Source organism: Cataglyphis hispanica, chromosome 19 (assembly GCF_021464435.1).
Source record: "Cataglyphis hispanica isolate Lineage 1 chromosome 19, ULB_Chis1_1.0, whole genome shotgun sequence".
Classification (NCBI taxonomy): Eukaryota; Metazoa; Arthropoda; class Insecta; order Hymenoptera; family Formicidae; genus Cataglyphis; species Cataglyphis hispanica.
Window position 1 is genome coordinate 1,993,142 of NC_065972.1, and position 16,520 is coordinate 2,009,661.

Genomic DNA, 16,520 nt, shown 5'->3' on the forward strand with positions numbered 1-16,520 from the left:
TAGGATGTTTATTGAATATAGAAATTAGATATAAATGTAGAAAAATATTTATTTTTTTTTTTTTTAGATTAATTATCAAAATATCTTCCAATTTTATTTATAAAATTATTTTAACTTATTTAAAATACTTTTCTTTTTTTTTATTGCATTGCAAAGCTGTAAATAGTTTTCTAATATCTTATCATATTCTGTGTTTTTCAAATTATCATAAAGTTTCTTTAAATCTTCTTTTTGACGGATTTCATCTCTAATTGCTTTCAATTTTTCTTCAACCAGTTGATTTAGCATTTTAAAAGCGTCGATTGTAGTCGGAGTCTCCTTGAACATTTTAATTGTACAAGAAATATTCGTTAGTTTTGCTTGCAAGTCTGCAACTTGCGCCTGCAGCAGTAAATGCTCTGCATTCTCCAAATATGCTTGAGTCATGTCCTCATATTTCATCTTATTCCATCTGCCAATTAATTTTGTATATTTCAGAGAATTGCTTTTGCATTGCATAATTAATTCCTCAATTTTATTCTTCCATTCTACTGGTATATCGTATTCCAGGAATTTATTATGCATGTTGCACTCATTACTCTTCAATGCCTTTTTGACATTTCCTCCTAATTCTTCATATCTGTAATGTACAGGAATAAACATAATATATTAAAATTATATAAAAAATATGTTATTAAAATGTATGTCCATTATATAATAGATATTATAGATATTAATGTATTAAACTAATAAAACTATTTTTTAACTATGATAGCATATTTACCTTAATATCATATCATGTATTTTTTCTCGAAGCATTGTCTCGACACAGCATTTAATCTCTAATTTCTCATCAGGATTTAAGTCTGACGATGGTAAATCAATAATTCCCAAAAGCATCAATTCGTCTTGCATATGTTTTATCGATGAAGGAAAGTGCATATATTTATCAAGTTCATGATTTAAGAGCAATATTCGCAATTTGCTTGCTATGCTTTTGGACAGAATATCTTTGTGATTCAAGGATGCTTCCTTCACACATTGATAAACAATATTGGCTTTTCTGTGCTCGTTCATATTTTTCTCGCATAATGAAAAAGATTTCATTGCTTTCTCAATTGCATTTGTTTCTTGGATTATCGCAAACTTATCATTACTATTTTTTATAATGCTGGAATTATTATCTAACAAACATTGTGATGAGTCCACTCTGTCGATAAATCTACTGCTGGAATGAGAGATTGTCGAAATACTGGAAATATCTGTAAAAACCAATTATATTTGTAAGAATCTACAAGATTTTATATGTATAATATTATTATTACGATTGTGTGAAGCTATATATATGTATATATAAAAATATAAAAACTTTTAAATATGTCAGTTTTATTAACAAAATAGTTTCTGTCTATAATTTTGCAAATTAAAATATATTATTCACCTGATATTTGACGAAGCTCACTAAAGTTACTCATGATTCACGTCTTTATTTAACAAATTCACTGTTTAGATCATATCAAACTGATACAACGAGATGATTAATCCTTTAGTTTCTTCAATATCAATATTTTTTCAAAGGATATACTATTTTCGAATAAATAATCTAACGTAATTTATTTTACTATTATAAATGTTCAAAATATTCAAAACAAATATGTCAGTGACATAAAAAAGATCGTAGGACGAATCCCATCGGGCGGGACCTTCTGCGCAAACTCTATTGGTAATGCGTTGAATTTTGGACGATGGGTGTATGTATGTGTGTGTGTACAAATATATATACATATAGAGCTTTTAAATTTCATTTGTAGATCGACGATGAGCCAGCAGGCAGCATGGCGACGACGCTTATAATAACAAAACAAGAAATGGGAAATGTTTTGTATAATATGTCATAATTTGATTATGTGGCATGAATTCGTCCGCTGTCCTGGTATCCTTATGCGTTATTCGCATCGAGATTTGTGATCCGGAATTAGAAGAAACTACTAGTGAACGTAACTGTATTTTGCAATTTATAAATTTATCGTGACAAGTAGTTTTTGATTTATATTTGTTTTATATTTTAATATCGTATATATTGCCCCAAATTGCGATATTTCTATACTAAAATTAAATTGCTCTAACTTTATTGATTTTCCGTTAATTGATAAATAACTATGTAGAATCGACTATACAATGATGATTATAAATTACGGGTAAAAAAGTTTTAATATTTTGTTTTATGATAGGTATCATGGCTGCAAGGAAAATGAGAGGTTGCAGAGAATCAAGGGATATCAGTGTGGAAACTTACACAAATATAACAGAAAACACATCTCCATTGTTGTCAAATCAAAGCACAAGCAAGTCACATTCAACCTCAAGGTCTAATTCTGAAGAGACATCATTTGCAAATTCTAATCATGCTACTGGTCCAGGAGACATTAGCTGTGCTGCTTCCAGCACCTCGCCAGATCAAATAAGTTTTATCTCTGGAAATCCCTTTGTTGAAGTTACAAAAGGCATTCTTCATCTTTTTAAGGAAGAGTAAGTTTTTTTTTATTTTATTAAATCACTTAATTATATAGTATTAATTTATATATAATTTATACAAATATATTAAAAGTATAATACTAATTCTTTTTTAATTTAATTTCTATTTTTATTTGATTGTAGTGAATTGACTGAGATGCGCTGTGCTGCCGATCGCAGTCACACTATCTGTATACTGTCAGTACCAGCGACAATGACTTGCCATGACCTCCTAACTTTCACAGCAGCTTGTCATCAAAACATACAACATTTTAGAATTCTCAGAGATGGCAGTCCTAATCAGTACATGGCTCTAATTACCTTTAGATCATCAGTAAGTAAATAAAAATTTGAGATATATTTTTGATGTTTCAGAAAACTTGCTGAATTTATATACGAAATTAAAGTTTTTTAATGCTCAAAAAAAATTATGTAAAAATAATTGAATATAAAGAATTATTAGATTATATCCAAAGTTTGATAAGTCTATTGCATTTTAGAGCGCAGCAAGCGAGTTCTATGAAACCTTCAATGGTGCACCATACAATTCTCTGGAACCAGAGGTGGTTTGTCACATGGTATTTGTATCCAGAGTAGAAGTAGGAGATGATGGAATGCCTCTAAGTGGACACACAGAATTACCATCATGTCCCGTTTGTCTGGAAAGAATGGACGAGAGCGTGGACGGAATTCTAACAATATTGTGCAATCATACCTTCCACTCCAGCTGTCTCGTAAAGTGGGGCGATACATCCTGTCCGATTTGTCGATATGCACAAACACCTGAGCCATTGGCTGATAGCCATTGCATGGAATGTGGTAAGCATAATTTGTCTAATTGCTTCAAGTTGCTTGCAACTTGAATGTCTCGTCAGGACTTGTGATAAAATATATAATATATATAATTCTTTAAAAAATTGAGATATTTTATCTTTTAAAATTCTTTATATTCCTTCGATTCTTATAAAGTTGATTAGTTGAAATTTCTATCAAAATTAAAACTTGAGATGTGCTTTATATGAATTTCTTTGCAGTTGCAGATGCCAGCAATGACGCATTGTGGATTTGTTTAATTTGCGGCCATGTAGGTTGTTCGCGTTATCATCAGGGTCATGCATTCGAACATTACCGCGACACGCATCATTGTTACGCGATGCAACTGGGCAACAATCGTGTCTGGGATTACGTAGGTGACAATTTTGTGCATCGACTGCTGCAGGACAAAGATGGTAAAATGGTGGAAGGTGGTCACTCCGCAGCCAAGAGCGAGGGTGCTGCCGTGGAGGAGAAAGTTGATTCTGTGCAGCTGGAGTTTACATATTTATTAACATCACAGTTGGAAACACAACGGCAGTACTTTGAAGAGAGATTAAATCGTTCGGAACAACGCTCCATGGCCGATATTAACGAACTGAGGGATAAGTTGGGGGAAGTGCTCGAAGAAAATTCGCAATTCAAGGTAAATAATCATTAAAAAAATCGATGGTAAAACAATCACGTCTTTTTCTTTTTGTCTCTTCTTTTTTTCCTTTCTCTCTATTCTTTGTTAGTTTAATTATTAACACACAAAAAATATCTTTTATCAGAAGCAATTTGCGACTCTCACTCGCGACAAGCAAACACTGGAAAAGCGCTTGCAGCATTCCACTAACAAATTGGCGCAAGTGCAAGCGGAATTAACTGAAGAGAAAGAGTTGAGAAAAGCCCTGCAACTGAACCAGGCTTCGTGGCAAACAAAATACAAGAAATTGCAAGATGAACTGTCTGAATTAAAAACAACTAAAGAAATCGAGATCGCTGATTTGAAGGAACAAATCCGAGATCTCATGTTTTTCCTTGATGCTCAAAAACAGATCGAGGAGTCCGCCGATCGAGACGAAATTGCCGGCGGTCGTATTGTCATTCCTCCGACTTCTAAGAATGGGAAATCATCAGGATCTCGAGGGCACAAAAGTCACAAGAGGCATTAAAATCATTGAGGTTTGTTGAAAGTTTAAATTTGATATTCATCTTTGATCTATTTAAAGTCTAATCTTTTTTGTTTAGATTTGAGAATTTTTTGTTGATCTGTAAGAGAAAAAGCGAAAAACAATATTTTTGTAAATGTCAATCACAAAACTTTTTAATATTTCAAAATATCATAAAGGAAATTCTAAATTATCAAACAATGAGAAATTACATGAATTTTGTCAGCACTGTATGTCACTAAACTAAATTAGTTTTTTGCGTATCTCATGTATTCTCGTCCTGTTTAAATCCCGGATTATCATATTGAAATTGATCAAAATTCGATTGTCTTGATTGCTTAAAAATTTGATTATTCGAGGGCCTTCTTAAATTATTAGCATCATCGTAAATATCATATGGTTTCTGAGTTTGTGTCCTTCCCCTTTCTGCTAGAATAGTTGATCGTCTCCGCTCAAAGGCGTTAAATGTGTCTTTTGACATTCGTGTGGATATGTGTCGTGACAAACCTGCGAAATAAATAAAGTTCTCAATAAAATTACTTAATAAATGTGACAAAAATACCATTGCATTAATATAGGAATGTGTGTATATATTGTATATATGAGATAAATAGTATTAAATCTTTCGATCTTTATTTTATTTTTCGAAATATGATTATTTTTTTGTTCGTATCTTCTCAACTTCGATAATTTCACATTTGTCTTTGATAATTAAGCGTTTGTGAAAAGGCTTACCTTCTTTAATTTATAAATTAAGTATAAAGAAACAAGAAGCTTAAAAAAAATTATACCTGATACATTTGGATCACGAAGCTTTCGTCGAAATAGCCTTTCGAAATTTCCCAACATCCTCGACGGTCCTTGCGATGGCTCTTTTTTCGATAATTCGTGTATTGTTCTTCGTCTGCTAGGAGAGGTCATGGTACTTCGCCTGAGTTCAAAAATCAGATCATCCTCTGCCATGCGTTGAAGTTCTTGCGCTATTTTATCAGCATCTTTGTCAAAGCTGCTATCTTTTGAGGAAGTCTAAGATGAAGCAAAGAGAAATTATATAATAGAAAGAGGAAAAGAGAATTATATATATTTTTGCAGAGAGAAGAAATTTCCCATTTAAGTTAAATTCTATGATAAAAATTCCGTAACTCTCTCTCAAAACAAATCTATTTTATATTTCTAAAACTTTTTTTAATAAATAATTAAAAAAAAACGTCACAAAAATTCTCTTCAATTTTTTTCAAAATACATTTGAGCAGAAAATAATACAGTATTTTACAAATAAGCTATTTTTAAAAATTATATTACCTTACAACAACAACGAAGTCTCGCATTAGCGAGCAAATGGGAAAATGTGTCAAATCGATGAAATAACATTGCGACAAACTGAATGCTCAATATGCTGATGAATGCAACAATAAATAGGCATCCAATCGGCTCTAGTTTTAAATATTCTTTTGTCAAATGCACCTGTAAAAGATTGAAATATCGTAAAATGCATGATCATCAGGGATTATTTAATTTAATTTCTATAATTAAAGAATTCAAAACAAGAAAGAAAAAAGTACATAATTCATAATGTCAATTCATTCCTCTTTAGAGCAGATTTTACAAATTATGTATTTTTAGACATATACTTTTGCGCTAAGCTTTACAATTTTATGTATTGTATAATATTCTATATAATATATGTTAAATTAAGATTTGTGTAATATTGTTAGATATAAAAAATGTGACATTATTATTAATGAAAACTAATAATAATATGTTGATCATTATAAAACTATTTACCTCATCCCTCTTCGCAATATATGTAATATTGTATTTCGATCCCAGTGGCCATTGCAAATGCAATATACTTTTATTCAATTGCATAAGGAATACGATCAACACGAACAGAGCATTTATCATAAAGAATTTTAATAGATATGCATCACGACAGTTCAATAATTCCTGAGATATTTTATTCTAAAAAAATTTAATTGTATAATATATTTTTGTATAAAATATATATATATATATATATATATATATATATATATATATAAATTATTTTTGTTTGGTTTAATTTTTTTCTTTTTTCATAAATAAAAATAGATCGGGCTTATACCTGACTTTCTTCATCATTTTCAATGGGTCGCAAATATCTACTAATCAAATCTTTCCAGAATTCTTCCTCAAAATTCGATAGAAAATCTACCTCGCCCTTTCGCATTCTTTCGTCCTGGAGCCAATAAGGACTAATAAGGAAATTAGAAGAACGATCATGGCTAGAGATTCCCGACACCTGCGTCAGAACATCGCTTTCATCGTCATCAGTGTCCTTATAAATCTCGTTCTCACGATCGCTTTTATCAGTCATGTGTTCTAGCTCGATTTCTTCATGTACTTCTTCTACTATCTCTTCCATTGGAAAATATGATGTTGCGTATATATCAGTGTTGGAAGATGACTGAGCAACATTGTTTGCCTCTATGTTTGTTGCATGTAATTGTCTGTAATTTATCAATAATTAAGTCTGCATTATGTACAAGTCCTATAAGATATTAGTAAATTAATTATCTAAACAATTCAAAATTCACTCTTTTGAACTAATAAAATTTTAATATATATAAAAGGAATCTTAATAGTAATCCGTTTATATCTTATAATACAAAAATAACTCTAAATGACTGAATTTTATAATGATTTTAACAATAAATAAAACGATTCCTTCAAACCTGTCTAATAGGCTCAGATGTTTGTTTATTTGTTGTAAAGACTCGTTGATCTCATTCAACCGCTTCTCTTCATAACTGATTCCTGAATGAATACAGCAGACACATTTAAAAAGATCTCCCAAAGAAAACTCAAATGAACCTTTTTGATTCTTATTTTGACTGTTCCCTATTCTTGTTATAAACTTGGATAGATTATCTATTGTCGTAGGTTTCTGCTCCTCTTGAGGCTTCTTCATTTTTTTCATTATAATTATAACGAAATTATTTTTTAGATTAGAACATTTCATCAAAAAATTCTATAGAGTACTCTTTATAACATAGAAAAAAAAATCCATAAACTCAGTGATATTAAGTTCTTCAAGAGAAATTTACAAAATATATATAATTTAGAGAGAAAAGAAAGCGATATATTTTAAAGAAATAGTCTTCTTGTTTTTTGTGATATATTTACAGCTTGTTCTGAATAACTGAGCAGATACTTACGGCACTTGCCTTCGAATCTCGCGTACCCCATGTGACGTTATGCACGTTAAAGACGGAGAAAATAATCAACAGCATATACATAGACGGTACCGCGATGTAATAAATAAGGCCACACAATAGACATGCTATTTCCTGGGGATGTAATAAGCCAGCCACCGTTATTTGGCACGCAACAATACAAAAGAGAAGGCTGCTGGGTGCTAGCCATCCATCCTCGGCCATTTGTAACATAATTCCCACCGGAACGATCACCATCGCCAGCCCATACATAATACTGATGATCTCAGCTATTATTAACTGCAAAATTGTTTTATTAACAGGCAATTGTACAATATAATTGTCTACCTAATAATCATCAGTTAATCTAAAAGTCATGAAAAAATATATTCTTTCACTCTTCTCAAATATAATTGAAAATTCTACTACTTTCTTAGAGAAATATTCAAATAGTATACCTGCACGCGTTCCTTGCAAGTGAAACAAACTCCAATGAACACGCCGACTGGAATCAGATTATACCAGAAACTGCTCCAGTTATCGATATGAAACGCGGCAACAAATGCACCAACCAACATCAGAAATATCGTACCCGGTCCTAAGATTGTACTTCCTTTAAAAAAACAATCGATTTAATATATAATTTAAATAGAGAGAGAGACAAAATTATTATATATAATTATATATAATTAATGTTACTGATATATAAGACATTAAAAACATACCCATTAAGATCCATTGATAAGTGATATACATCCACGAGATATCGTCGTTCACTTTTCTCGTCTGTTTGGCAGTCATCAATAAATCAAATATATTCGCGACAGTGGAGGGAATCCACCTACGACGTTGTATGAATAAGTCTCTCAAGCGTTCCGGTGCGTGAGTATACGCGTCGCTTGCCGCTGAATATTCAACCTAATAGGAGAGAAATAGATTACTTCTTTAAATAATATCATTATTTAGCATCAATAGCTTTCTCAGTTTATTTAATACATCTTGCAACTTACCTTAGAACCTACTTGGAGAAGCAATGTACAGAGCCATCGGTCCTCGCCTTGGTCATACTGAATATAATGTCTGGCTTCGGTCGACTTGGTGGCATATTTCGCCATTACGTTGTTCTGCATTAATGCTTTCGCTCGAAAGAGCGAGAAACACCCGGGGCTGCACAAAACGCAGCCGATCGTATGCTCTGTGGATTTCTGCAGCCAGTGACCGATAGCATATTCGAACTTTTGAAACCAGACTATTGGACCTATTCATAACGATAAAACATTTGAGTTTAAAGCAATTTTTTGCTGGACAAATTAGAGAGAGAAATTCCATACGAAAAATCGTTTATCATTTACATAATAATAAAACTTTTTTTTCATCTATCGATTTTCACTAGAGAATGTCCTTTGTCCGCGTTCTAATCACACAATAAGAGCTCATTCTATCATCCTAGATTAAATATTTAATTTGTCTTCCTACATTTTTGTTTTGTTCTAAATATTAATTTGAATTTCGCTTCTTCTCTATACATGCCTGATCCGACCGGATGTATTCGACCACAAGCGGCACCAAGATCCTTATCCTTTTTCATTAGATCTACCAGAATCTTAACCGCGTCAGGTCGGAAGTCAATATCTCCATCCAACGTGAGAATATACGTATTCTCAGCGACGATCTCTTTCCGATCCACGTCGATTGATAGACCCATTAGGCGATAGCCCAGAAGATAATACATATACATCACCTCAAAAAATTATAGAAGACATCTTTTTGAATCATATATAAATTTTTTTTAAACATCTCGAATTTTTTTTCTAAGAAGAAAATTATATAGAAACACGATATTTCCATTTGCCTCTTCTGCACTTTATGTATCGATATATTTATTTTTATGTTTGAATACCTGGCTCCATCGTTTCCTATGTCTGATTTTATTTCTGTCCTTCAAATGAACTATCAGTTGAGTTTTTGCAGGTAATGTCCATACAAGACGACCTCCATAAGGCGTTGGATATTTAATCGGCGGTGTATAATGCATCCTCAAATTCTCCACATTTCTTTGGATCGTTTCCACCAGCGTTATTACATATTGATTGACTTGTGTTTCATTTTCATCATGGTTGCACAGACCAATGCAGCCGTGCATGCAACAAAAGGCGTCGTCGAAGAAAATGTGTGCTATAGTATCAAAAAAAAATATTACATAAGTAAAAAAAAACAGTATTTGCAAAATAAGAGAAGGTTGTAAATTGTCGTAGATAGTTAAGCTTTAATTTCTTTTGTTAAAATAAAATGCCAAATCAAAATTGACTCAAATGCAGATAGGTTCGATCGTTCACTTATTGTATCTATTGTTCAAACAAAATTTGTGATTTGTGATATTTATTATTGCACATATCTATTTTAATTACAATTTCCTATAATGAACACGACTTACTTTCCAATTCATAATAGTCCTCGATCTGAACCTTATAATGTTTTTGTGTGACGCGCATTGCACACTGATCCTTGTCTAATCGCAGGATACTGTTCACCAAATGATTCATTTCGTTCTTCTCTTCATGCCACATAGTAGCACACGCGTAAATTCTCGTAACACGATCTTTGCGTTTGTTGATCGTCCTGTTCAGATCTTCCCTGTCAAAGTCCTGCTCGATTCCACCAACGTCTAAACTGATATCGGTAGCTTCTATTTTGAAATCATCATTATTCTGAAAAATTTCAAGATTGATTATCATAATAAACGCAATTAGATGCAACAGATGAATAAATCGTTTAATTGCTTACCAAAATATCCGCATTTTTGTTTTTCTCCTCATCGTTCTCATCATCATTCTCATTCTGTGTTTTTTTATTCAAGGCTAAACATTGGTCAATCATAAGCGAGTCGTAAGTGATGATGGAGAAGATCCTTTCTGCTAACGCCAGTCTTTCGTTCTCAGTAGTCCATAAGTGCCTCGTGATCCATATTTGCGACATCAACCATGTCAGCCAATACCAAACATACCAATCGGAAATAAATCCGCTCCAATTTTTGAAGAAAGATTCTTCGAAGAAGAAGACTATAGAATAGTCTGTAAAAACATTGTAAAAGGCGCAGAAGTTGTTGTTCCTAACATCGCAAAGAGTCATGATCAAGCATATTGTTCCTAGACTAGCCAGATTTGTTGGAAATGCGAAGCCAAACTGATACATATGGGTCCTGTAGGCGAATTTGCCTGAAATCATTTCTTTTCTAAAAATTCAAAGATTTTAGAAGAGCCTCAAATTGTGAAGAAAATATACAATAATTGAAAACATATGATAAATCAAAGCAAAAGAAGCTGCCAATTTCCTATTTTAAAGTAAATCTTTTACTGTTCGAATTTTTTATGTTATTTGATGATTTGCATGATTTGTTTTCATGTACAAATTTGTCTATCTATAAACTTACAAGCTTGATACATTATCATGGCACAGATAGCTTGTGTCACAAAAACATAGAGGGGCATAAAGCTATCTGCAGTCAAAAAGTTTTCCTTCTGCGATACGTTCTTGAATGTAGGTGAGAAGAAGCTACTGGCGTCCAATCCTTCGCATACATTAACGACGAGAGCACCATTGATAAAAATAAAAATCCTCCAAAGGGACACATATCCTTGTACGATGTGTTGACCCGGCTGGAGATCTTCCTTCATAGAGAATAAGAATCGTGCGAAACCTATTAAAAAAAAATTTGCTAAGAAATCATATATCCAACCAGTTCTAAATATGCTATATCAAATTTCTCAACTTTTTTTTTATACAAATCATATATTATTTTGCTGAAGTACCACAATTTTTTTCTGTTGTTTCAAAGTTTCACTTCTAAAAAAATTGTGTATCATCTATATATAATTCATATACGTACCAACATTATTATGAAAGGACACAAAATTGCTCCACCAACGAATCGAACACAATACGAGAGCAACGGGAAAGATCCACGTCGATGTTTTGTTAAAGTTATGCTCAATCGGCCAAAAAAACATTCCGCTAATTTGTGCGATCAATGCCAATACGTCAAAAATTTTGAATAATCTTGATAAGTTCGTCGATAAATTTCGATTCTCCTCATTTAGCGAGAATAAATCTGTAGAGTATTATTAACTATAAATTCAATTAAAGATATGCATCTATTTCTTATTATTTCGAATCGAGCAACGAATTAAAAAACGTATATTTCCAACGTGAAAAATTAGGCTAAAGTAAATTAAATTAATTAAATTGAAAAAAGAAATCAGATAATAGTCACATTTAATATTCTAATAATAGATTAAATCAAACTTTATTATTTCTATAATCACAAACTTACTTAATAATCCCGGTATAAAACACAGACAACAGAAAATAGCGGCGCCTTGCACCGCCTCCATTTCCGGTAGAATGACAAAAGTTAATAATACCAAGCCGATAGTATGAAGAGTATCTATCAAGATCATTAATATGATATTTCGTATTTTCGGCATCCTCGGTTTCCTTTTGAATAAATGATGCCACAACGTATTTAATACACCAATGCATTCCGGCACGAGGAATATAAAAATCAAACACCAAGTCCATTTTAAGCGATCGCCCTCCGTATGTTTAATCGAAAATCTATGTCCCTCCAGAAATTCTTCTAAAAAATTTAAATTTTTTGAAAAGATATATTGCGTGTATATGCGATAAAAATAAATTTGCTTCAAAATGTGTTAATAGCAAAATATGATTGATGTATTGTAATATAGCAGTATGGAAAATTAACAATAAGAGAGATAATTTTATTTTTATTTATGATAATTATATTTTTTAATAAAATATTGTTGAATAAAATAATATTAAGTTTACATCTTAAAATATTTTTTTTTATTTACATAATCTTAATTTAATTTTCTCTTTATTCAAATTTTTTTAATAGCAGCTTTTTAAATATCTGATTTTAAAATTTCATATAAAATTTTACTTAACCACAGAATTAATCAATTTAAAAATTTATACTTTATAACTTTAATACAAAGTTTTAATTATGTGTTTAAAATCTTAAAAGCTCTAGAAAGATTGCCAAATATATATTTAAAAAATTCTGAACTTTGAAAACTCGGAATTTTCTTTAGTCAATTGTCTATAAAATTTATTAATTACATGTTAATTAAAAATCTACCTGAAACATTGCAATAGCGCAATGATTCGATGTCGATTGATATCGATTGATTCTTCCGCAACTGCGAGGTAGCAAATAAGACAGCCGTTTTAGCCGTGATACCGCTGCATAAAACCACGATAAATAACAACCCGTAAATTAACACTTTTAAGAACAAAATAGTAACCTCGAAACACCAATTACTCTGCAAAGATCCACTTTCTATTTGAGAGGGAAAGCTTTTGAACATGTCCCAGGGTGGAACATCTTTCTGCGAACTGGAAAATGAGAGCTAAAGCTTACACAACATTGCTTACTATTATCTATTTATTATTTTCTACTTAAAATTTATTCTTAAATAATTGTGTATATAAATTTCTCGAGCCGTTTAATTCATTCATACACACTTTTCATCTAATCCGTAGATTATTATAAGAGCTGTGTGTATTAGTTATAATCTAAACAAAAAATAAAAGATTTATTTAAATACGTACTCTTCTTCGTCAGTTTCAGTTGAACTGCTATCGTCGTAGTCATTATTGAAGACACTGATTCTCGGTTCGTTTTCTCGATTTATCGACGACATATTTGTGAATCTCGCGACTTATAATCGTGAAGACCACCAGAATTAATATGTATTCGCGATATGGATTTCAGATGCGTCATCAATCGATAAATTATTATCATAGATATTACGATAAAGCCAGATAAGATTCGTAGAATTTAGGGTAAATTCGGAAAGAACCGAAACATTTCCGAATCTTCATTTAAGATAACACACTTTGATGCATATGTGAATGGACAAACGATATAGATAAACACACTAAGCGCATCCAACAACATTATATGATTTTCTAAAGTAATAAAAAAATATATATATTTATAAATATTTATGTATTTTAAAGGAATGTTCTACAAATTGTATTTATGTGTATATTCTTATTTAATATACAACAAATAACATATATTGAAGCTCTAGTGCTTTATTTCCGTACTGAGGAAGAACTGATAACTTTTATTGTATATATATAATAAAAAAGCCAACATGTTTGCATAATACATCAAAGCCGAATAATAAGAAAATAGTATGTCTCTAATAGAGTCTGACCTCTATCCATCAACTCTTCGCATAAATCACGTAGACGCATTTACTTCGTAATGCCGATGACGCCGCAAGCGAGACGAGCGCCAGCATTGCCTGTTGTTTTCGAGAGCTCGTGGCCGCCTTGTCCCAAATCATCAGGATCAGCATGAACCTGAAAAGTTAAGAAAATAAAAAAAATTTCTCAAGAAACGAATATAATAGTTTTTCTATCTATATAAAATATTGCACAGTTTTTTTTAATATTACTATCAAGAATTATTATGCAAATATCTCTGATAAAATCATCAAAACACTTATTTTGTAATTTCTACATTTTTTAGATATGTTAAGTACAAATAATCTATCAAATATTGTATATAATGCTAAAGAATAAAGCACATATAATTGAAATAGTTCTTATATTACAATTGGGTAAAGGACAAATCCACACTGTCGATTATGAGAATGGGAACATGAGAATATATAGGGTGACGCGAACGAGAACAAGAAGACGAGATTTAAAGTACATACCACAACAGTTCGTCCGATGACACTATGTGGACCACTAAGCTGAATCTGGGTGTCGGTGATGTTAACTTTGGCGACACCATCAGCACCAGCTTCTACATTTCCTAAATCTCCAATGTGGCGCACAGCATGGTCGGGACCGCCATGATCTTTTCCCAAAGGATTAAAATGAGCACCTGCACTCGTACAACCTGCACAAAAACATGTATACATTTAATGTACTGTAATGTACTGTAACTTAGTTTTCAAAGTACATTTTAACATATTTGCATATTTCAAATCTTACATTAAAGAAATAATAGAATTATACAAGAATTCTAATGAAAAACTGTTAATTTAATATTGTATGACTAAATAATATATCTCTATTAAAAATTAATATTGTAACAATAGGATAGAAGAAAGTTAATTTGAATTAATGAAGAATTCATTGAACAATTATAAATAATTATAATAATGCTGTATATTAGATATCAAATATATAATCTCTATCATTAGATATCACATATATAGTCTCTATCTTTTGACTCTATCAATAAGTAAACAGAGATATTGATATCACATATTTTTTCTTAATTAATTTGTTATTAAGTTCATAAGAGATAGAAATAACTTGATTAAAATGATAAGTTCCACAATTCTAAAATAAACTTTTATAAGAAATTATATAAATTCAAATACAAGATAACCCCTTGCACTTCACAGTTTTTATACGTAATATTACATAACAGTTTCTTCTACTAATGCATACCATTGCACATATTCATTATATTTTTAATATATGGTATATATATATATATATATATATATATATATATATATATATATTCTATACTTATACATACTTTTATTAAAAACAAAATATATATATAATTTATTGAGAATAAAGATAAAAATCAGAGTCTATACTTTCATCATCCTCAATTATTTTTCTCTTAACTTGTGTTTCACATGTTCTTGAAAAATATAATTATAAATCAGAAAGTATGCATTAAAATATATAAAATTATATATTTTACAAAATATTACACAATACAAAAACTAAAGAAATATCAATTTTTGTAAAAAGGAAGAGAGAATTTTTATATGAAAAATAACATTTAAAGTAAAATATCAAAATTTTTAAAATTAACAAGATTGGAATTTGGAGCTCAGAGTTAAAATTATAATAATTTTTAATTATAAATCAATAATTTCTTCTAATACATTTAAATATTCTTGTTAATATTTTATTCAAACATACCATTAGTGTTATCGCCAAATTCATGAACGTGAAAGCCGTGTAAGCCTTTCTGTAATCCAGAAATTTGTCCAGTCACCTTCACTGTATTTGAACCATCCTGTAATGCAAATCAAATTTACTATACATTAAAAAAAAAAAATAATCAGAAAAAAATTATTTTTTAATATATATAAAAATTGAAGATTTTAACAGTTAAACATTATATAAAATCAAACTCATAGAGATCAATCATATTCTATCATATCATATCATATTTTCAAAAATCACAAATTAGAAAAATATATTAACTATTTAATATAATTTAGACGCAATTTGTATATAAAATAATTTAGAATATATTAAACACAAAGTACTATTGTATCATGCGTCTCAAAGACAAAAATCTTCAAGGTTCGCGACGTAATAAGTAACGAATAAATAATTCGTCGGAAAAACGTAGCGAGATTGATTCGGAAATCTAAGCTCGCTTATTGATAAAGTTTACCGCTTGCTCGAAGTGAACGGTTCCCTTAACGGGCTCGCCTTGAAGGACACAGACCGCCTTGATCGTCATTTTGCGAATATTCTTGATCGTTCAAAACCGCTTGACGGATGAATGGTTCGCGATAGACTGCGCGACAGTTATTCAGATTATGCAAGAAATAAAAAATTTAACTGCTGAATCACGGCTGATCAAAACTGCAGAAAAGTCGCTGACGTGCCGTATGTATGATGGCTGATATATATTTACGTCCGGCGAAAATTCAAATGATAAGATAGCCAATAACGAACTGATAGCGAAGCGATCATAAATATAGTAATAAACAGAGCGGGGCTGCCATAATATTTGCCGGTGAAGTTCAAGGGAAGAGGAAAAAGGAGAGAAAACAGTGAC

General features: G+C 31.0%; 4 protein-coding genes across 9 annotated transcripts; 1 reads left to right on the forward strand and 3 right to left on the reverse strand.

Moving 5' to 3' along the window:
- Window positions 1-31: 31 nt before the first annotated feature.
- Window positions 32-1,702, reverse strand: LOC126856522 (uncharacterized). Its single transcript, XM_050605093.1, has 3 exons — window positions 1,421-1,702; window positions 764-1,241; window positions 32-619 (listed from the first exon to the last, which is right to left on the reverse strand). The coding sequence occupies exons 1-3, from the start codon at window positions 1,452-1,454 to the stop codon at window positions 106-108; spliced, it is 1,026 nt and encodes a 341-aa protein (XP_050461050.1). The 5' UTR covers window positions 1,455-1,702; the 3' UTR covers window positions 32-105.
- Window positions 1,703-1,790: 88 nt separating this feature from the next.
- On the forward strand, window positions 1,791-10,652 carry LOC126856520 (BRCA1-associated protein). 6 transcript variants are annotated; one of them, XM_050605085.1, is made up of 7 exons: window positions 1,791-1,982; window positions 2,211-2,508; window positions 2,638-2,827; window positions 2,994-3,312; window positions 3,528-3,952; window positions 4,080-4,473; window positions 10,512-10,652. In XM_050605085.1, exons 1-6 carry the CDS (start codon window positions 1,892-1,894, stop codon window positions 4,461-4,463), a joined length of 1,707 nt encoding a protein of 568 aa, XP_050461042.1. In that variant the 5' UTR covers window positions 1,791-1,891; the 3' UTR covers window positions 4,464-4,473; window positions 10,512-10,652. The 6 variants fall into 6 exon arrangements, with proteins under 6 accessions (XP_050461042.1, XP_050461043.1, XP_050461044.1 ...); XM_050605086.1 differs by lacking the exon at window positions 10,512-10,652 and adding an exon at window positions 9,626-9,756; XM_050605087.1 differs by lacking the exon at window positions 10,512-10,652 and adding an exon at window positions 6,623-6,752.
- On the reverse strand, window positions 4,721-13,512 carry LOC126856507 (chitin synthase chs-2-like). Its single transcript, XM_050605054.1, has 19 exons — window positions 13,286-13,512; window positions 12,813-13,069; window positions 11,985-12,290; window positions 11,541-11,762; window positions 11,085-11,351; window positions 10,439-10,869; window positions 10,089-10,362; window positions 9,555-9,829; window positions 9,185-9,395; window positions 8,665-8,912; window positions 8,380-8,572; window positions 8,113-8,267; window positions 7,658-7,954; window positions 7,175-7,404; window positions 6,565-6,949; window positions 6,246-6,422; window positions 5,763-5,924; window positions 5,252-5,486; window positions 4,721-4,967 (listed from the first exon to the last, which is right to left on the reverse strand). Exons 1-19 carry the CDS (start codon window positions 13,375-13,377, stop codon window positions 4,726-4,728), a joined length of 4,659 nt encoding a protein of 1,552 aa, XP_050461011.1. The 5' UTR covers window positions 13,378-13,512; the 3' UTR covers window positions 4,721-4,725.
- Window positions 13,513-13,666: 154 nt separating this feature from the next.
- On the reverse strand, window positions 13,667-16,376 carry LOC126856531 (superoxide dismutase [Cu-Zn]). Its single transcript, XM_050605106.1, has 4 exons — window positions 16,131-16,376; window positions 15,647-15,743; window positions 14,407-14,594; window positions 13,667-14,047 (listed from the first exon to the last, which is right to left on the reverse strand). Exons 1-4 carry the CDS (start codon window positions 16,197-16,199, stop codon window positions 13,940-13,942), a joined length of 462 nt encoding a protein of 153 aa, XP_050461063.1. The 5' UTR covers window positions 16,200-16,376; the 3' UTR covers window positions 13,667-13,939.
- Between the last annotated feature and the right edge of the window lie 144 nt (window positions 16,377-16,520).